This window comes from Leptidea sinapis, chromosome 36 (genome assembly GCF_905404315.1).
Source record: "Leptidea sinapis chromosome 36, ilLepSina1.1, whole genome shotgun sequence".
Classification (NCBI taxonomy): domain Eukaryota; kingdom Metazoa; phylum Arthropoda; class Insecta; order Lepidoptera; family Pieridae; genus Leptidea; species Leptidea sinapis.
In genome coordinates this window covers 4316761-4339625 of record NC_066300.1, presented here as the reverse complement: position 1 = coordinate 4339625, position 22865 = coordinate 4316761, and the positions used below count along the sequence as shown (strand labels likewise).

The 22865-nt window shown below is 33.7% G+C and overlaps 2 protein-coding genes and 1 long non-coding RNA gene across 4 annotated transcripts in view; 2 read left to right on the top strand and 1 right to left on the bottom strand.

Moving 5' to 3' along the window:
- The window catches only part of LOC126975650 (uncharacterized), a 157065-nt gene that overhangs the window by 16839 nt on the left and 117361 nt on the right, over window positions 1-22865 (top strand). The gene's annotated exons all lie outside the window — the stretch shown is intronic.
- On the top strand, window positions 1399-18954 carry LOC126975636 (chromatin target of PRMT1 protein-like). Of its 2 annotated transcripts, none has more exons than XM_050823644.1 (5): window positions 1399-1775; window positions 7869-8011; window positions 9709-9804; window positions 11038-11189; window positions 11716-18954. In XM_050823644.1, exons 1-5 carry the CDS (start codon window positions 1596-1598, stop codon window positions 11850-11852), a joined length of 708 nt encoding a protein of 235 aa, XP_050679601.1. In that variant the 5' UTR covers window positions 1399-1595; the 3' UTR covers window positions 11853-18954. The 2 variants fall into 2 exon arrangements, with proteins under 2 accessions (XP_050679601.1, XP_050679600.1); XM_050823643.1 differs by having other exon boundaries at window positions 11038-11192.
- Window positions 20062-22865, bottom strand: part of LOC126975605 (protein masquerade) — a 38533-nt gene continuing 35729 nt past the window's right edge. Inside the window, exons 13-14 of the mRNA XM_050823571.1 lie at window positions 22072-22226; window positions 20062-21046 (exon numbers count right to left, since the gene is read on the bottom strand). Coding sequence (XP_050679528.1) covers window positions 20879-21046; window positions 22072-22226 — 323 coding nt within the window. The 3' untranslated portion in view covers window positions 20062-20878. The remainder of the gene's footprint in view (window positions 21047-22071; window positions 22227-22865) is intronic.

Genomic DNA, 22865 nt, shown 5'->3' with positions numbered 1-22865 from the left:
ACACTTATAATCCTGTTATCACAGATCTGCTTTACATTGTTGTTTTACTGCACTATTTTTATGGAAGAGGAGGACAAACAAACGTAGGGGTACGGGGTGCTGATTTTAAGTCATCACCGCCGCCCACCTACTCTTGCAAAACCAGAATCACACGCCTTTTAGAATATTTGTGCAACATGCATTATTAAAAGTTACAATAGGTAATTATGTCATAAGGCTCACTATATATTTATAGAACGCCCTCATGCTTTGAAAAACATTGTGATTTGAGAAGAATTGGCTCCATTATTGGTTGAGGTATCAAATAAGTCGAACTGTAATAACAAGTTGGTTGAAAAAATATATATACCTTTGATCATATATAACAGAACTAGTATTTAAACTTAGATAATATACAATTAGAACTAGTAATTAAACTTAGATAATTGTAGATAATATACAATTATCTAAGTTTAATTACTAGTTCCATCTGTAATTAGTGTTACCTCGAGGTACGCTTAAGCAGGTTTGCATACACTTGAATCTCAAGATAGAATATATGGGAGGTGCTCGTTATAGACCTATATGAATTAAGAGATAGTGTGAATCTACTCGTGCTTGAGCTATTTTTGTAAACAATGCTATACCTTGATTCAACGCATTATCTCAAACTACTGGCAATTTACAATTTTGAAAAATAAATAATTTTAAAATTATTGTATAGTTTTAAGTTAATTTTATATATATAACTTATATTTTATGGTTTTGATATCTGGTGTCGTATTCTCAGTTATTCTTAGGGTAGGAACCTGTCTACTTTATAGCTTTCCGCAGAATTTGTGGGGCCACATCCGTACTTACACGTGTGTTGTGTACAGCTCCTATGGCAGGGCTGCGTTCAATCGGCAATCGATCATGTGCTCACACAAATCCCATCCACTGTTTAATCCAGCACTCATATTCAAAAGGCATAGTAGTGGTCTGATTCAAGAAAGCCCTTTGATTCTAACTAGGCTATCCTAACATTCCCAGGTTAACTACTGGCCTATTGTTATTACCTACCTGCTCTCCAAAATTATGGTAAGCTGTATAATTTACCGACAACTTTTGATATATCTAGAGGGTCACCAGTTGATCAACGAACGACGGCTTTCGCCATGTTCTATTTGCCCTGCCTAGTAACGGAATACTGCCAGTATATTGTGCAGACTGAAGGGTTATGTAGAGATTTCACTGCGTTGTGTTTCTTATACTATATTTTTTACGTGTTTCGAAGAGCTGCATAGTGCATGTCCCTTTGTCCTCTTTCTTAAAGGTGGCAGTTAGGTCAAACCACTATAGTCTCCTTATGATACGCGAACAAAAAATAATCATTTGACAATTGGAATATGTTGACAATTGACAATTTGACAAGTCTAAAAAGATTTACCGGGACCCGACCTGCCGCATTTATTTCGTGCATAGTACGCAAAATAATAATTTTTATTATAATTCCTTTATTTTGGGTAATTTGTAATTATTATTTTTCATGTTAGTCTTTTCGGCAACGTATACTATTATAATATTTCGCTTGAAGAGCTTTTGTGTAGGTTGTGGGGCGACCCTTTGTGGGTACAATGGTGATTGACAAAGTGTACGGGCTCCAAAGAACAGGATTATCCCTGAATCAGCGATTTACATTACTAGCACAAGCCCAAAAAGCCCGTCAAACTAGACCTCGGAGAAACAGCAATATTGGTTATCAAAACTTGGCTAAACAGCGGCTAATTGAGCAATTGAATCAGGAAGGGTATCGGGTGAGCAGCTATTTAAATAATATATTATTAAACCGATTCATACTTTTGCTTTACGACCCTTAAAAGTGCTCACATAATCGATTACGATTTTAATAGTACATACTGAGAAGTTGAAAAATAACACCTACACTTTATTTTATGTGATTTCTCAATTAAGTTTTTCCTATCCTATTTCTACTCTAATTTGGTTATTAAGTTATGGGTCCTCAAAGGTATCCTCAAAGGTAAATCACTCAAGATAATTTTTTTCATCAAGTGAATCTAAAAATATTAGTCATAACTAAATGTTGAAAAACATCAGTTTCTCTGTCACACAATGTTAACTTTATCTATAAACTTGAAAAATAAGTTCCTTTGTTGGTACATAAATACAAAAGGAAATTAAAAAAAATCAAATCTCCATGTGAGTAATTGAAAGGGGAAAACAACCTCCTTAAGATAAAATTCAATCCCATATTCGGGATTCGAATTTGTAATGCCAACTCAACAAATTAAATACAAAACATATGTTTATATAGTAAAGGTTACCATAATATTTAAATGACTTTCTCAACAATACCATGCCTTGGAAATACATCCTCGGCCTATTTAATTAATAAATATATTGTAATGTTACTCTATTTTGAAAAGAAACCTGCTGAATTTCTTGTGGCCATATTTCTCAGGTCTGATGCATATATTTTCAAGTGAGTGGTAGATTTCGTCATTCAATAACCAATGGACGGTTGGGCAGCCTATGGCACCAAGCGCATGGCTCCATGGCCAGTCTTAAGCAGCCGCTCATTACCGACACTAAGGTCAACTGGCTCGGGTTGTACAATAAAATTTATTGCTTTTGAAGTGTTTAGGCTTGTTCATAAAAACGAACATCAATGCTTTTGTTATTAAACAAGCTAGCGCTTTGTTAGATAACATAAACAATAGATACTGCGTAATTTAAATAAATTTCATTTAAAGTATTATATAAGCATTTTTTATGATTTTTTTAGATTTACCTACAGATTACATTTTGATTATTACTAATGAATGTAGTCATTTTTTATAACTAAAACATACTTCAAAGTTTCTAATTAGTAATAGAATAGTTAGTAAAACATCATAGATAATACAAAAAAGAATTTTTAAATCAACTGCTACATTTAAGGCTGACCACATTTTGATGGCTTGTCGTATTTTACACAGATAAAGTTTTAAAATTAAATATTTTTACTTTTATAGTCTGTTAAATTACCTTTCTTGTTGTATATCGTGTAGGTTGTCTTAACTCTGTGTATATTTATCGAAAAAATATCTGCTACCATTGAGGGCCAAGCAGACACGTTCAAGTGACTTAGAATCCAACTGAAGATAAAAATATTTCAATTTGAATTTGTGTATGTTTTAGTGTGTGGTTTGTTATTGGTGGTTTTGTCTTCCTTTTTGTTTCTTTGTTTAGCACTACTTGGTGCAAAAGATCTACCTTCTGAAGAGGGAGTTATCTCAATTTTATCATAGTGTTTCTTTAGTTGATTCACTGTAAGCTTGCAGTGATCTCTCTCAATTTTTTTTATGTGCAAAACTTGCTACTTGTGTTTTTATAATTCAGTTCTGTTTCTGGCTTCGAAAGCTGGTAAATCACTTCAGAGGAATTAGACTAGATTTCAAAATTCAAATTCAAATAGTTTATTTCTCAAAATAGGATAACTGCATAACTTTTTGAAGTAACAAGAAAATATACAAATAATAGAATAATACATACCTACTGCTTATAAATTAAAATAGTATGCAGACCTTAAAATTATTTACATTGCTTCAATCCCATGCACTTTTATCTGTTATATAATATTTAATTGTAAATAAGCTATTCTTAAATAAAATAAAATAATATAAAAATAAAAATCATTTCATTCAGACCAATTATAAGTCCCTATATTGTTAGTTGAGTAATATTTAAAACTATGTAAGTAAAATTAAAAATTAGCAAAATTATTAAAACATTTCAACATTTAATTCATAAATCTGCATTGTTTTGGGGCACCAGGTACATGGGTGTGTATATGAACCCAGTGTCTCAGAACAACACATATGGGCTTATTACCTATCACCATCAAGATATTGTTAAAAGTTTCTGTTTAACAAATATTTTAAACTTTTTAACCGACTTCAAAAAAGGAGGAGGATCTCAATTTGTTGGTATGTTCTTTTTTTTATGTTTGTTATGTTAAAACTTTTAACTGGGTGAACCGAATTTGATAATTCTTTTTTTATTTCAAAGCTGCATTTATTTTCGCAAAATTGATTCTTTTTGATGTCATTTCTAATAACTATTAGATACTACTACCGCTTCGGAAACAAATGGCGCTCTGAGAGAGAAGAAGCGGCGCAAGAAACTCTACCACCATTCTTTTTTTGCGCTCTTTTCATTACTGAAGCAAACAAAACTGCAGATGTCTACAAGTTCCAAGTACTCCCTTATTGATATTTGGAGTTAGGAATTTAATACATTTAGTTTTCTTACTATTCAAAAGCAACTTATTTGCATTGAACCAATGAACAATTTTGGACAAAGCATTGTTTACATCATCAAAGACTGATTCACATCTTTTAATCTTAAATAAAAGGGATGTGTCATCAGTGAATAAAACAATTTCATGATTATCCTTATACAACATATGGCAAATCATTTATATAGATCAAAAATAGAAACGGACCAATATTTGAACCCTGTGGGACACCCTTTTTTATGGTTGATGTAAGGGCGCGCTTTCCATTGATATCAACAGTCTGAATTTTCTATATAAGAACTAATAAGTGTCAGAGCATTGTTCCTGATAATAATAATAATAATATTGACACACTTTTTACACAAATTATCTTGCCCCAAGCATATATAGCCTGTGTTATGGGTTACAAGACAACAATATATTTAATACAATATACTTACTTAAACATACATAAATTCATATAAACATACATAAATACATTTAAACATCCATGACTCGGAAACAAACATCCGTATTCATCATATAAATGCTTGCACCTACCGGGATTGGAACCCGGGACCTCTAGCTTAGTAGGTAGGATCGCTAACCACTAGGCTATACAGGTCGTCTGATGCCATAGTGTTGTAATTTCCTGATAGTAGTCGTGTGTTGGACGCAATCGAATGCCTTAGATATATCACAAAAAACACCCGGAGCATCCATTGACTCCTACCAGGCGTCATAGATATGATGAATAAGCTCAACAGCTGCATCAGTTGTTGAGCGACCTTTCGTAAATCCAAACTGTTTACACATCAGCAAAGTACTAAAGCGCATTTGATTTAAAATAAGTCTTTCAAAAATTTTACTGAAAACAGGCAATACAGAAAATGGTCTAAAATTTGAGAGATCACTAGTATTACCTGATTTAAAAACAGGTATTGTCTTACTGTATTTTGTCAGATCACGAAGGGTACCATTATTTATTAAATATTATTGCTAATTGTGGAGCTATCAAAGAGATTATAGTTTTAATTAAACTGACAGAATGTCAGAGGTCAATTGTGTTTTTAATTTTAAAGAGTTAAATACTTTAACGACCTCAGTATAGTGCACATATTGAAATTTAAAATAGGATTAAGAACATTCTTTGACATTTTCTTTTAACATAGTTTCAGCTAGCAGTAGTTATATTGTAGACAATAATCAGTCATATGTGTTTGACTTTCCTGTCTCTTGATCTTTTCGCTTAAAAAACGAGATTTAGCTGTTCTACATACTATTTTAAATATTTTGGAATATTTTTTAACATAAGTAATGAATTTAACACTTGTGTTAAATTTTATCTCACTATATAATTCATACAGTCGTTTTCTACTTCTATGGATGCCTACAGTAACCCAGTCAGTAAAGCATGGTCTTTTATGTATAAAAATTGTCTTGGGTGTAAATATTGAGTCATATTCTTCGCTAACAATTTAAAAAAATGCATTATAATGTGTAGCATCATCAAGTTATGTTTAAACATTTCGAAGTGTTTTGTGGTTTTTGTTATTACAGTCATAGGGAATTTAATTTGTATTTGCTGACCGCAGTGGTCAGAAGTAAGCTTACTTTAATATACTTATTAGTTATTCTATTAAAATCTGTTAAAATATTGTCTATGCATGTTGCTGAAAAAGATGTAATTCTAATAGGTACTTAAAATATACTTTTACAGTTAAATGATTGAAACAAACTTTTTAATTTGATGCATAAGGAGGAATTCTAATAATAAATCTACTTTGAAGTCTCCACTCCACATATGAAGATTTTTTTTGTTTTTATTACAAATCATTGACAAAGCTTTCTCCATTACATTTTCAACACTGTCATATGGTGTTGAAGGTGGACTGTATGCTCATAACAATTAATTGCTCCAATTCAATACAGGCTATTTCAATAATCTGTTCTATTGAGAGTCTGACAATGTCTTTCCGTGATTTGATTTGATTTTCTATATTTTGTTGTTGTGTGTTGTATAAGTAGGCCCATTGTGAGTGTGCCCCTTTGGTACATGAGGACAGTCACTAAGGTTAGGAATTAGTGGTATGGCATGCTATCAGCATATCTACAAAAAGTTGTTGTTAAATTAAAAAGCTTAAAAAGATAATATGGGTGTGATGATTTAACTGCCCTATAGAGAGAAGCAAAGAAAGTGTTGAAGCTTGTATTTCTATGTTTATATGAGGTTTTGAGGTAAATTGTGACTTATGATAAATCGGATTCTTCATCAGATTGTTCACTTCAATAGATGACTCCAGGTAAAATGACCCGACAATGTCTAAAGCAAAAGTTACATATAGAAAAGTGATGCTATATGTTTGGTGGTCTCTTCTCAGAGTAATTTGATCAAATTAATATTCCGTATTTTGAATAAATTGACAGCTTCTTCAGATCCGGTCAAACACTTACAGAACATGTCTAATATATTGAAATTAGAAACAATGATGGCGAAGGCCTGAGCCATCAACCGATCTTAACCATTATTGCTCTAAGACACAAGACATCATATGGCTTGAGAAACCATTTTAACTATATTTGACATTTAGAAACCCTCCACATCCTCCATACTAGGAAGACCAGGCAACCATTTCCTCTGCCATTTGCACATCGCAATATAATAATTGACCTGGCAGTCTTCATACTACCTTAATCGATAAATAACAGACCTAAACTTTTATATAAAATAAACTTAAAACAAACAAAAGGACTCCTTTTTTTAAGTGTTACCCGTGTTTTAAGGAAGTTTATTTTTTACCTCCTTAGAAAGTTAGAAAAATATAAAAATTCTAATTAGTTATTCATTTTACACAATTATTTTTATTTGATTTCTGAACGACGGGGGACACGTCAAAGGAAAATCAAAATTGTTGTTTTTATTTAAATCCGAGGATTTTCATGTTTATTCAAACCTTTTAAACCGTCCCTGGACTTCCACAAATAATTCAAGACCAAAATTAGCCAAATCGGTCCTGCCGTTCTCGATTTTTAGCGAGACTAACGAACAACACCATTACATTTTTATATTTATATATATATGGATATAGATTTGGTTGTGCTATATTACTTAAAACTGAGAATTTCCTGTAATACATAGAGGTACTTATTTCTTATATCAATTAACTAGAGCTAACTAATTTACTTAACATTGTAATTATTATGACGGGTACTCACAATATAATATATTCAATTACTGTTAGTGTCAATGTGTCAAGAGTTTTTCGCCGCCTGCGCAGTTCCGCCGCGACCACATTCATGCAATTGGATCGAAATATCGGCATCAAATTAATAAAATATACATATCGTGACTACCCATCGTAATAATAACAATGTTTAAGTTCTCCAATGAAAAAAGTTTAAAAACAAATATAATTAAATTAATTATATTATCAATACTTAAGAGTTATGTTGGGGTTATCAATCCTTAGTTGACCATTCTGGCACAGTGTGGGTTGGTGATCTTAACACACAATTTATTTATTGAACCATTGATTCTCAAATGTGCTTCCAACACTTTTTTTATTCATTACATTTTTAGTTCTGTGTTTCTTTAATCCTGATTACTTACTTGTCTTCTTTATTGTTGCAGCAAGCAGTGAAGGAGAGATTGGGTTGGCGCAGTTTTGGCAGTGATAGCAACCTGCCCGGCCTCAGGAGGGCAAATAGCTTTGGTAATCTAAGCCAGAGAAGCGTAACCTCAGGAGTCCCACAGAGAAGGAAGCGTTATTTTTAGTAAGTACAAGATTGTAGTTAGTTTTATTTTAATTTCTTATTTTTAATTTAAAACATCACAAAATTCACATAATTTAAATTTGGTTATAATAATACTATTTTGTAGAACTTACATCTAACAACGGATTTATAATAAGACGTGGTAGTTGTGCCTGTGTGGGTGTGTGTGTGTGTGTGTGTGTGTGTGTGTGTGTGTGTGTGTGTGTGTGTGTGTGTGTGTGTGTGTGTGTGTGTGTGTGTGAGTGAGTGAGTGTGTGTGTGTGTGTGTGTGAATGTTATCATGTGGGCTTCATAAATTAAAATTTGTTTGCCAAACGGGATTTTAGCTGGAAGTCTTGTTGATGTTTTGTAATTTACTGTGGTTATGATATTATTTGAAAATAATTTTACATTAATTACAGATTGTGCTGCAGAAGCGGGCTATTCGCGCGATTTATAACCTAAATCGCGCGGTCCTAAAAAATAATTGAGAGCAAAATTAAAATAATTTAACATCTTGACTGTTGCTTCTCAATATATTATTGATAATGTATGTTCATAGGCACAATTTGCTTGAAACTTTCATAACCATAATGTTAACACCAGGAACAGACATAACCTTATAATGCCTACTAATCGGCTAAGTAGAGTTAGTAATTTTTTTGTGGGGCGATGTATACACTTTTACAACAAGTTCCCAGAAAATGTTCAAATCAAAAGTATTACGTTATTCAAAAGAAATGTTAAAAAACGTTTGTGTGGTATAAAGGTCACTATAATATATTGGGAATGGATCGAACACCCTCAGTCTATTAAATAATAAGTTTAATTGTACAATATTACTTTGTACACATATTTTTTTGATTAAAAACGCCCACTGAGTTTGTTGCGCCCGCCTGAGGCATTCTTTGGAATGGGTGGTAGTTTTTGACTTTCAGTAAGTGATGTCACATCCTATTGTGAATAAAATATTTGAATTTTGAGTTTTTTTTTTCTTTTTTTTTATGAAATTGAAAGACAAACGAGCGTACGGGTCACCTGGTGTTAAGTGATCACCGCCGTCCACATTTCTTGCAACACCAGAGGAATCACAAGAGTGCGTTGCCGGCCTTTCTTTTTTTTAAGGTACCCATGTCGTATCGTCCCGGAAACACCGCACAAGGAAGCTCATTCCACAGCTTCTTTCTTTTCTTTGTAGTGCGTGGAAGAAAGCTCCTTGAAAACCGCACTATGGAGGACCGCCACACATCCAGATGGTGGGGATGATATCCTAATTTGTGGCGTGTCGTGCGAAGGTGGAATTCGGCGGCAGGAATCAGGTTGAACAGCTCTTCGGAACACTCCCCGTGATAAATGCGGTAGAAGACACACAATGAAGCGACGTCTCAACGCAACACCAATTGATCAAGCCGTTCACAGAGCACTGGGTCCCCGACAATTCGAGCTGCTCTGCGTTGCACACGGTCAAATGGATCGAGCTGATACTGGGGTACGCCAGACCAGAGATGACAGCAATACTCCATGTGTGGCCGGACCTGCGGTTTGTAGAGCGCTAGAATATGGGCCGGCTTGAAGTATTGCCGTGCTCTATTGATGACGCCCAGCTTCTTCGAAGCCAATTTGGCTTTGCCCTCCAGATGGCCACGGCATTGGCAATCGCTCGAGATTTCGAGCTTTCCGATTTATGTTGAAGTATAATAATAGAATACTGTTTTCAGTAAACCGCGAAAGTTCAACTTTTTCCAAGGTGGATGGCGCAACTGGGGATTGCAACGCCGAGGTGGCCGAATGGGGTTCAACCGTGGTAGGATCAGGTAACCATAGCTGTATTAATCATTTACATGGTTTTTTGTAATTTATATTATTTATTACCATATAATATTCTATTATAATTAAAGATACCAGCTAGATTATGGGTACCACACAGTAATGTGTAAACATTACTGTGTTTCGGTCTGAAGGGCGCCGTAGCTAGAATACCCAAGAACAGGGAGAATTTTTTACGAAATAATTCTTGATGTTTAGAAATATTATTGGCAAATTCCTATGAAACAGTATTTTTTTTATTATCTACAGAACAACGTCTGTCGGGTCAGCTAGTAATAAATAAAATCCTGTTTTGTCAATAATATTTCATAACATCAAGAATTGTTTCGTAAAATATCCTCCCTGTTTATATAATGCAATTGCTTCACAGCAGAACTCTCAAACCCTGCGCCAATAAATTCTCTCATAAAAAAACAAATATTGGAAATAAAAATAAGTATGGGTCCCAAACTGAAATATTAACTATCCTATCTCTCAAGTTGGACTAAACTGCACTCCATGAAGTAATCCCTGTTGTATTTAAGGATACAATATGGTGGTGGCAGGATGATCCTGTTGCCGGAGACTCGGTTTCAGATTCTTAAAAGTTATTATTTATAATCGCATATTAAATGCTCACAGAATACCTTTATTTATTTACTGTGTATGTGGATGATGCAGCTACTGTACTCAATAACTTTTGTATTAATTTACATTTACTGTTTTGACTTACTCGTGTAAGACATTGACTTTTTGTCGTTTGAGTATGTTTGTTGCATCATTTTACTTATTATATTGTAATTGAAATGATTTGTAAATCGATGGAAATGTAAATCTTGATATAAAAGAGTGGCAATGAGTTTTTTTGCTACTTCTTCTTCTCATTAGTTCAACCCTTTACGAAGTAGCGGTAGATTCAATAAGAAAATATTTTTCATAAGTGCCATTTCCGTGACCTACATGAATAAAGTTATTTTGATTTGATTTGATTTATGCATTTAAAACTTTTTAACCACACCCTATTATCCTTTATTATCTGACATCTGTCACTTGTAGTGTCACTTATACCACAATCCCCATTAAAATCCGTTTATTAGTTTAGGATTTTACTGGAAACAAATATCAGGACACTGGATTTATATATAGTACTGGTAAAGCTAACAAATATATTTTGCCTTAAAATTTTGTTATTAAAATAGTAAGTAGTAAAATAAATTCAAATAAATAAATTCTTGTTGCAGGGGTCGCGGTGGTTTTCAGCAAGTGGGCAGAATGCAGTCTCGCCAGGCAGGGGCTCAGAACCAGGGGCAAACTCGAGTGGGGCCCCAGAACCAGGCGGGTGCGAGGCCCCAAACCGGACCGCGTGGAAGGGGCCGTGGCAGATCTTGGGGCCGTGGTAATAACAGGACTTAATGCAATAATAATTTGTTTATTTGGCTACATGTCGGACGATTCGCGGACTTCCTGTCCGAATAAATAAAATGTAAACAGGTAACTGACATAACTAAGTGCATAAGACAATCCTAACCAAGTTTTGATGACGCAGTATAATTTTTTTAATGGAAAGAGAACGAACCACCGTTCGCACATGTTACAGCCATAAATATGTAATACATTTAGGAAGGAAAGTCAAATTGTGGGTACCTTGAAAATGATTCGCTATGAAGAATATATAATAAGAAATAAAAAAAAAACATCACACTAACCAAAAACTTATATTATACACTGTGTGAGTAGGCGGTGTTCTAGTCAGGTAAAAGATAAAAAAAAATAGGAAAAATTAATATTCAATTTCTTTAAAGGCTGTAAAATTAGTTAACAATTTGAAGCTGCATCATTATCTGCAGAAGCTATCCGACTGTTGGCTATAGATCCCATAAAAGCAAACTTCTTTTAATATGACCAATAATTATTTACAGGAGGTGCCAACACCAACAGACCGCAGGTATCCAAGGAAGAGCTGGATCTCCAGCTGGACCAGTACATGTCCAGCACTAAGTCCGCCCTGGACAAAGAGCTGGATGACTATATGAAAGCAGCGATGGAACTCGAGTAATTATTTTTAGTGTTAAGTGACATTGTGAATAGTTAAGTTTCTGTGTTTTTGATTTTTGAAGTAATGATAAGTATTTGTTGTGGATTACCAGATGTTAGTCTGTGAAGACAAACGAGCGTCTCCACCGTATAGCCCACTAGACCAGGGGTGCTTAAGCTTGAACTGCTGGCGATCTACCTCAATATTGTTAGACTACGATCGATCGGCTCTGAGAGGCTTCAAGTATGTGTGATGAAGGATTGTCGTCTAGGTAGAGTGTCACGATGACATAGATATTAGTTTTGCGCAAAATATGCATTTTTTTAGTCAAGGTAAGTTTAGGTCTGCTCTTAAATGTCAATGAAAAATCTCATAATTATTGTTCAAAATTGCGAGTTTATTGGTTCTTACAAAACAAACGCGTTCTAAAGTTCTTAGTTTAACTAAATAGTGACTTTGGATGTTGAAGCGTGACACTGCACATCCTGAGCATAATTTTCATAAGATGGTACGTAATTACCGATTTTAGTTTATTATACCGGATTTTTTTCTCGAGATCGACTCAAAAAGCACTCGCGATCGACCGTTTGAGCACCCCTGCACTAGACTCATAATACATCTATTAAATTCGATATAAAACAATCCAGTCAACCGTGTGAGATGAGCGGGTGCGGGATACTGATTTCTGATTGTTCAAGTAATAAATCACAATAAATTGCAAATGATTTCTAATGATTACTGTAGATTTAAGGTTTTGGGTTATATGGTCGATGGAGTGAAGCTATCGGACGTTAAGTGATCACCGCCCCCTAGCACTCAGGGAAATCAGGGATGTTGCCGTCCATTTAAGTGGATCTAAACGGCTTATTGTCCCCAGCAACCAAAAGCCAAACCAAAGTTGTATTGGCTTGTAAACATTGTATAGTACTTTGAATGAATATTGTAACACGTTGTAATAAATGTAGTTTTTTTCTTTTTTTTGGGCAGGACGTTCAGCTGATGGTAACTGACACGCCCTGCCCGTTACAATGCAGTGCCGCTCAGGATTCTTGAAAAACCCAAAAATTCTGAGCGGCACCACAATTGCGCTCGACACCTTGAGACATAGGATGTTAAGTCTCATTTGCCCAGTAATTTCACTAGCTACGGCGCCCTTCAAACCGAAACACATTACTGCTTCACGGCAGAAATAGCCGCCGTTGTGGTACCCATAATCTAGCCGGCATCCTGCTCAAAGGAGCCTCCCACTGGTAAAATGGTGGTTAATGAATGATGATGTTGTACCATTTAAGGCGGCACATCCATGTAAGTAATGCTTAACCAATTACAAAATATAACTTTGTGCCACACAACTACATCTACCAGTGGGAGGCTCCTTTGCACAGGATGCCGGCTAGATTATGGGTACAACAACAGCGCCTATTTCTGCCGTGAAGCAGTAATGTGCAAACACAGCTTAGCTAGTGACATTAATGGGCAAATTAGACTTACCGTGTTATGTTTCAACGTGACGATCGCAAACGTATCGCAAAATTTTTGGGTCTTTCAAGAATCCTGAGCGGCACTGCATTGCAATGGGCAGGGCGTATCAATTACCATCATAGTCCTGTTCGTCTCTTATTGTCATAAAAAAATCGAGATCGCGATTTTAAGCAGAGAAATCGACGAAGATATACGATGAATGACTTTACCAGCATAATGTAGCACTTGTCTTATTTGCCTCTTGCTATTAACTATCGGTGTGACATGGAGATTAATTGACTGTGTTAAACCACACTCATATTTGGGTCTACGATTAATGTTGCTTCATGTGTAAAGTTTTTTTCATGGCATAGGTGAAAAATTCAAGGCTACATTTCATCTGATGGTAATAATAAGAATATGTTGGTATCTTTAACTTTATTATTAGAAAAATATGCAGTTGTACAAAGTTGACCAACAACTGTGTTACGGCCGTTCCCAATATTCAGTCCATCTCCGGTTGTGGCCTACTTGAGGTAACCATCAACCATCGTTGACTTTTCTGTCTCAATAAACTTATCGACGGTAACTCTGTCTGTCAATGGGAAGACGTATAGCTTACCAGCGATATAAGGTTGTATGAGAATTGCAATTCACGCGTCCCAATATAAGGCGATAAGAATGACTTATCGGGTATATTGGGACAGCTTCAGATTATTGACAGCTAATTACTGGCAGTAGAAGGTAGTACTTTATATCTATCTGCAGATAGTATATTAGGAATGGCTGTTAACGTACAGCGGATAAGTAAAAAGGTCAGTTTTTCAACCTTTTTTTATTTAGCACTGTAGGACCTCTTATTTTTATTAGCTATGTAGATTCAGTTATTTGGTAAAAAATTCAGCGATTTCTGTTGTTTTAAATTCAATGTTATGTTTTCTTATGTAGTGGTTGGTGTACAGATAAGGTTTGACTATAAAAATTAGGTTAAGTTATTTTTCATTCATACAAATTTCTTAAAAAGATAATAAAATATTAGTAATATTTTTACTATATGGTATTTGTCTTACTATAATAATACTAACATATATGTTGTATATTTATCAATAAAATAACTGTAGTGATTATTTAAGTCAGGAAAAAGTTAACTTTAATAATAAATCAGTGTATATCACTTCCAATAGGGTTTAAGCCATTTCTGAAATTGAAACATACAGATATAAGTCTAAAAATTATTTAGTGGCGTGTTTACAAAAGTAGTGTTTAAATTTTTATTTTGAAAATAAAAAAGAAATGCTTTTGATTTTATTATGATTTGAACATGATTTAAACTTTAAATTTCTTATTATTGTCCTAACTCACTGTCTGTTACACTCACAGTTTGGAACCGGTTCATAATTACTAACCGGTTAGTTTCATCAACAAAAGAGTTGGTTAAGAAAAGATATTAACGGAGAAAGTATTGTACAGCGTAAGTTTAATTTTGTGTTTAGTTATGACTGTGATGAGATTATCTAAAGAGTGATTTGTTTGGTTTCAGTTACGATCATAGGAATCTAAATAACCAGGCACTAGAAGTAGCACAGCTTTTTTGAACAAGAGTTTTATACTCTTTTGGATGATATTATGGTTACTATGACTGCCTTTTTAATGTTAGCAGTAAGCTAACTGTTTCAGAATCTTTTATAGATGATTCATATAATGGGTGTAGATAAAGTCTTGTATACAACTTTTGATAATTAGGTATTAAACCCACATTTGTTTTTTTATGTTGTACCACTTTGTATCCGTACGTTCGTTTGTCCTCTTCTTCCAATAAAATCAAATATTCAGTTGTCGGATTGCCACGTAACTAATAAATACTTTCTCGACCTCGATCAACCTAAGTCGCCCTGTGAGTTTGAATAGGCGAAATGTCGGGTCGAATAAATTATAATCATCTTTATCTACCCATGCTTTAAATCCTCTATTAAAGATTCTGAAACAGTTAGCTTACTGCTAACATTAAGAAGCCAGTCCTATCCTACAGTATGGCCAACATTAAAACACCCAATGTTCTAATAACCATTACATCATCCAAAAGAGTGTTGTAATGTTGTACTGAATTTCATAACAACACTCCTATGTTTTTTTTATCCCTTCATGCGCAAAGAGTTTCAACATACAGCCACATTCTTATTGCTCCATGCGTGGTATCTGTATGAATTTCAGAAAAAGAACATTTTCGTTTACGCGCGCTCCACACTCCGAGAACATCGCGCGCCGTAAAAAAAAGTAGGTTATTCGAATCCCCGCCATTTTTCTTCGATATTTTTATTGTTTTGTTTACAAAAAATGAGCGATTCATTTTAAACGCTGCAAAAGAACATTATATTCGAGTGAATTTTAATTATTGCACTATACAAAATGTAAATTACTACTAAAATAAATAATTGTTTCATTAATACTTAGTTTATTTGTATACAATCAGTAATGAATGATATTAGGTTACTACTAGGACTGGTCTTTTAATGTTAGCAGTAAGCTAACTGTACCAGAATCTTTTAGAGTATTCATATTCTGGGTGTAGATAAAGTCTTGTATGCAACTGTTGATAATTAGGTATTAAAATACTCACATTCGTGTTTTAATACCCCTTATTACACTACAGTTGCATAAATAACTATTACCTAGTAATAAATGAATCTTTATAATGTAGTACGTATAATGTTGTTACTTTAATAGAAATAAAGTCACTCTGACCATAATTTAACTTTTTCTTGCGTCTGAACCAAGTCTAGTACTGATAAGTAATCAAATCGGGGTTGATCTTTTGATGTGTATCTTTAAATGTGTTACGAAATTTAAGAGAATTGTTAAAAAACGTTTGTGTGGGAAAGGTTACTATAGCATAAACGATTTTCTTAATGACAGCGAACACCCTCAGGCTCTTTAATTATAAATGTTAATTGTACGATATCACATTGTAATCCATATTTTATATTAAAAAAAGCCCGCTGAGTTTCTTGCGCCCATTCTTCTCAGGTCTGAGGCAGTCTCTTTTGAATGGGTGGTAGTTTTTGGCGTTCAATAAATGATTTTAAATCCTATTTTGAATAAAAATATTTGAATTTGAATTTGATGTTTTTTGGGACTTTATATTATTGTTGTAAATGCCATTCAAAGATTCTCTTAAACTCAGATTTTATGCGTAATATAGATTAGAGATATTATTAGATTTATTATTATTAGAGATATTATAGACTAAACATGCCATATATTTTTTGTCTGTTCGTAATCTTGCGATCATTCTTTCTGACTATGAGCAGATGTGTTTGGGTAAGTTATTTGGTATATGTAAGTACATTGGCTTAGTCATCACTGTTGCCGAGGTGTAGAACATGACATATATGATATTATGAAATATTATATTATGTTACTTAAACTTCAGAAGGCCCGAATTCAAAGAGTATAATAATATATAGGGAAAAGAGAGCCCTCTCTACGCATTATGAGCTATTTGAAAACTAGCGCCATCTGGAGATTGGCCCCGAAAATAACTATATTGGTCGAATTTATATAATTCATTTTTAATGTTGTGACGCAATTAAATAACTAACTCTACTTTTTAATGTAGGTATTGCAATTTTTTACCATGTGAAATTGCGCGTAGAGTTATCTATTTAATTTTGTCATAACATAGAACATAAAGGATAGATTTAGTAGTGTAAATATGCAAAATGGAACACGAGAGCTACATACATGCGCAAACGCTAGAAGTAGCCGCCATTTTGTGATTAGTAGGCAGTGACACAATTAAAGAAAAGTTGAAAGGTTTCAAAGCGAGTGACAGCTTTAATTTTCGAGCCAACTAACAGATGGCACTACAGTCTTCTGAAAACGTCACTTTAAGGCGTCTGTCCCACCCCTGCCCGAATTGATGTTACAGCTGGGCCTAAGGTGATAATAATATGCGGGCAGATAAGTTGTATGAAATTCGTTTCTTAAGTGTTTTTTCTTTTTTCTTTAACTTGATAGAAAACTTAACTGGTTGTATAATACATTATGTATACTGTTTATAGGCTGCCAAACCTCAAATACTTTACTATAATCAATTTAAAATTGATGTTTGTAATTTATTTGCTGAAATTAAAATACTTTTTTTTATTAGGATACTTAGATATAAATAGCACCCTCATTAGAAATGTTTACATAAATTCCTGGGTAAACAGTGAACTATTTCAGTCTATTTACGTATTTTAATTTTTAAAATTTAATCCATATGTGTAATTGAATGTAGTTCCTGAAAAACGTTGCAAGCCACAAACATCGCATTTTTCGAAATTCTTATTTTATTATTTATTTATTTTTAGGAATTCGTGTTTAAAGTTTCATAAATACTAGCTGACCCGACAGACGTTGTTCTGTATATAATAAATAAAATAATATTTTTATATGAATTTGTCAATAATCAATATCATAACATCAAAAATTACTTCGTAAAATATGCACTAGAGATGAAACGGATATCCGGTAACTATCCGGTATCCGGCCTATCCGGCGGCCTTAATACTATCGGGCCGAATACCGGATAACTACCTACTATTCGGCCGCATAGGCATCAGGCCGAATAAAAAAAATCTGTATAAAAACATATATTTTTAAGTAATTATTTGCTTTATTTAGTTAGTATCACTTAAGAAATATAATTAGTTTTAGTTGTAAATTTTTAATCACACCATAGTAAATGAATGTAATAGAAAAAAATTAATTAATTAGTACTCATACTGCACTTAAGGCAAATTATGGTGGATAAATATTAATTTCTTTGCATTGACAGGTTGCTAACTTCGCTTATTAACGAAAAGAACCGAATCTTACCGAGTCTACTCGATAGTTGGCGCGCCGCCTACGCAAGTTTGTGTGTGCAATACACCAAACGCCTAAGGTCCGCCGGATATCCGGCGGCTGGATATTCGGCTATTAAGCCACATGGTTGGCCGAATATCCGGTTTCCGGTATCCGGCCAAACTGCTATCCGTTTCATCTCTAATATTCACCCTGCTGTCGTAATGAAATTGTTTCACAGCAGAACTGTCAAACCATGCGTCAATAAATTCTCTCATAGAAATTATGTATGGACTCATCAAAGGAAAATCAAATTTGTTGTTTTTATTTAATTTAGCAGCATTTTCCTATTTATTCACCATTTAAACCTTCCCTGGACTTCCACAAATAATTCAACACCAAAATAAGCCAAATCGGTCCAGCCGTTCTCGAGTTTTAGCGAGACTAACGAACAGCAATTCATTTTTATATATATAGATATTAGTGTGTTCCATGCATCTGGGTTGGGCTACTAAGTCATGATGTTATTTAAAGAGTGACAGAACGGTTGCCATTTCATGTCAGTCCGTTAATATAAATCACGTGACCAGTTTTGTGTTCTTAACTCAATTTCGACATGATTGTGGTTTGGAACGTTTTTCTAAAATTACATCCATTAGTTTTTCAAAATATGAAACAACTTTTTGTATTTATTACTTCCTTCCATACTATTAAACCAGAAAATATGGCATTTTTGTTTGTGTACATTTAAGCAGAGTATAAGTTTTGAGATGTAATTAAGTTTTACTTTTAAGTTAATTATATTTGTTTGAAATAAAGATAATTTTCTAAAATACCTACTCTCTTTATTTACCATTCGTCAGCACTTCGGGAACTCGAGAGTCATGTTACTTATATGCGTTTTAAAAATGTAAAACAACTGTTATATTATGGTGGGCTGTTATGTTTTAAGTTTAAATATAAAAAATAGTAAGTATATATTTAATCACAATGCATTTTAATGTGTTCGTGAATGTACAATGTCGTGTTATATTCAGAAAAGAGTAAACTAAGTAACCTCTAAGGTTTGCACTTATGCTTTTGCATTATGAATTTATTAGTAGTGAAACACTTCTTAACAACATTAGTTCTATGAAAAAAACTCTAACAAAGTTTACAAAGAGTTATTTTTTATGTGTTCTTTATTAAAAAGCCAAGTGCGGACCGTTAATAGGTAAGCCCTGGGCTAACTTGCGTCAAAAAACTTTTTTCGATAATTTGTACTAGGTGACAATAAAAATATATTTTATTTCTTTATTATGACTCGTTTGAACTGTAAGTACAACTGTGACAACATGCAAAGGAAATTATAAAATATAAATAAGTTTTTACTGTAGTAGTATAAAATAGGTTTTGAGTAGTTCAAATTATTGTTTGTTTGTGTTGGTTGTTATCCCCATAATAAATAGGCCCTGAGCTGCAGCCCAATACGCCGTCATAGTAGAACTGCGAATCCTGAGCGATATATATATAATCTTGGGTAGGGCGTATCGCTTACCTCGTCCCAGCATGCTTATCTCGACGATTTTTTTAGATATGTACTAGCTTACCCAGCAAATGTTGTATTACCGATATTAAAATCGTGATACAAAAGTAACTGTTGATCGTAGATGGGTGAAAATTTGAAAAAAAATGTCAAAAAATATTCAAAAAAAATTTGGCGTGGACCACCCTTAACATTTAGGGGGATTAAAAATAGATGTTGTCCGATTCTCAGACCTACGCAAAATGCATTCAAAATTTCATGAGAATCGGTCAAGCCGTTTCGGAGGACTACAAACACCGCGACATGAGAATTTTATATATTAGATTGTATAAATGTGTCTGATTTATTAGTTTCTTAGACAAGGTTGTTAAACTGGTTGATACGTTATAATATACTTTATAGAAATAAAATAACAGCTATTAAAAGTTTTCTTTATTATATAACAGACTGAAGAACAATCTATATTATGCTACCGTACATAGACTTACTCAAACTTAGTGACTAAGTATTGAACATCTATTTACAAATTACTTACACTAGATACTCTTTATACGGTTTAATAAATAAATAATACATACATTGAAATCATATTTTGGTATTAGATATAAATTCTGTATTCAAGGATTTTCATCAGTAAAATACTTATGGTGGGAGTATAATTAAATGCCTCAAGCTATTATTACTAAATAAATAAATTAACCTATAAATAATTAGGAGTAGTGTTTATTTACATTATTTTCTAAATAAAATATAGAACGAGGAAACATAAATGCTTTATAAATACTGTGAGATAAGTGACTCACATAAATTACTCGTAGATGAACACAATATTCATTAAGGTTAATGACAATAGCACCCTCAATAAGATGTATGAAAAAAACGCGCGAAAATAAAAATTGTTAAAATGGCGGTTTTAATGTGTGATTTTGCGGAATACAGAGGACTTTAATATTATGATTTAGTTTGGCCTACAGACTTATATCCCATTCAATTAATTAAAAAATAACATTCTAAATAGAAAATTTCCACTGGGTAGATGTAGGTTCTGAATCTCGCTAATCCACAATTCATAATTTTGTGGAATTATCATAATAGAAGTGAATCCAAAAATAGTACGTGAATTATTTGATTGGATTACAATTAGATTTTTTTTTTAAATTTGATTAACATAAAAATAATTGTTGCCATATCATAAAATAAAACAAATATCATTCACGGTGATTTAGTAAGGGGGCTATAGATTATTAACAGATATAATTTGGTTAATCCAACCAATGAATGAAGAGACTTTAACGTAAACTCCGGGCACATCTTTTCGTCCACAACCGAAGCCCCAGGATACCAGCCCAACGAGTTCATAGAAGCCGTCGTCTTGACACACCAGTGGACCGCCACCGTCACCCTGTTAAATAAAAAAAAAGATAAATTCCTAGTCATTGACAGCAGTTTGACAGAAAATTGACGGCGCCTTTTTTACCACAAATCAATTGTGTTTTAGCGCTATTTGTATTTTATTGAGAACTTAGATGGGCGCCGTAGCTTTTTATTACTGGGCTAATGAAACTTAACATCCTATGTGTCAAAATGACTTATTTATTTAGAAATACCAACATCAGGTGTCTACCACATGCTTCATTAATGAATTTATAAAAAATTGATGCACCAAAAATATTACTCAAAAATATTTTTATTCCTAGCTTAAAAGATTAATGAGTACGTAAATAATAATTATTTTTACTTGTTTTTAAAAAAAACAATCTTGGCCTTATTGGCTGAAATCTAAGAGCGTACTTAGACTATGCTTGCCTATAATTTAACCGAGTCCCAAGTAAAGTAATGAATTTTAAAAGGCCTCTATGTGTTTATTGCTTCTTAGATGTGAGTATGTTTTTTTCAAAAAGTGATTATAAAATCCTATTATAAAAATATTTGTGAGTAAGTATTTCACTTTCAAATTGCCGGAGTTGTATATACAGGTTTGCGCTGTCAAATTAAAAATATTAAAATTAATATTTTAGGCACTCGAGTGGTTTTCCACTGATCACGTGATCAAAGTACTGCGAGTACCTTACCTTGAAATCGCCAGTCCTCAGAGTAGAATATGGCGTCGATTTATGCGTCATATATTTCCCTAGGGTACTGCGGCAGTATACTGGCAGTCCATAACGGAACGAATTTTTCTACAGTGATAGCACTGTGTACTGCTCGCAGTGCATATCGGAACATACCCCCAAAATTATGGCGCCGAAGTATAATCCGGTCAAGTTTAAAAGCGAACAGTTGCTTACAACATAGCGGATTTCGGCCGATATCCGTTTTATACAAGATTAAAGCCGTCATCTGTCTATAAATGACTGCACGTTTCATACAATAACTTTTTTCTTAGAGAGTTTCGGTGGTAATATGGAGTAAAGCTGATATAATCACCTGGCAAGCGTCGTTTCCTTCCTCCCCGCCCGCGCAGAAGGAGCTGGCGGGCAGAATGAATATCTTCTCTGTGACCGCGTTCACCTTGCGGATACATTCGGCGTCGCTCACTATGGGCAGCTCAGCTTCACGGACCCGTAGCGGTATCGGTCCACCTGATATATAAAACTATATGTATAGCACTTACACGTGGAGAGTTCGAACGTACAAGATATAATAACCATAATATACTAACAATATTCTAGAGAAAGCAAGATAAGAAAGAAAAGCGAATGTATTGGAACCAAGTCGTAAACAGTCAGCCATGGTAACATTAGCTCCTTAGTATTACTAATATATAAAATACTAGCTGACCCGACAGACGTTGTTCTGTACATAATAAGTAAATTACTATTTTTTATTAATTTGTCAATAATATTTCATAACATCAAGAATTATTTCGTAAAATATGCTCCAGCCTGTTGTTATAATGAAATTGTTTCACAGCAGACCTGTCAAACCGTGCGTCAATAAATTCTCTCAAAGAAAATATGTCCATACAAAACAAATATTGAAAATAAAAATAATAATGAGTCCCAAATCGAAATAAAAACTATCCCATCTCTCAAGTTGGAGCAAACTGCACTCCATGAAGTAATTCCCATTTAAATCCGTTCATTAGTTTAGGAGTCCATTGAGGACAAACATTGTGACACGAGATTTATATATATTAAGATAAAACTACCTATCCATTAGTTAACACACACATTCACAATTCGTCGTCCATCATCGTAATGTCAGGTCGTCTATGCGCA

What these genes read in the sequence shown, in the direction of transcription:
- LOC126975636 (XM_050823643.1), top strand. Translation starts at nt 1,596, where the DNA reads ATGGTGATTGACAAAGTGTACGGGCTCCAAAGAACAGGATTATCCCTG. An exon ending in TGAATCAGGAAGGGTATCGG is followed by an intron (nt 1,776 to 7,868) that starts GTGAGCAGCTAT and finishes TTATTGTTGCAG; the next exon opens with CAAGCAGTGAAGGAGAGATT. An exon ending in TGGCAGATCTTGGGGCCGTG is followed by an intron (nt 11,193 to 11,715) that starts GTAATAACAGGA and finishes AATTATTTACAG; the next exon opens with GAGGTGCCAACACCAACAGA.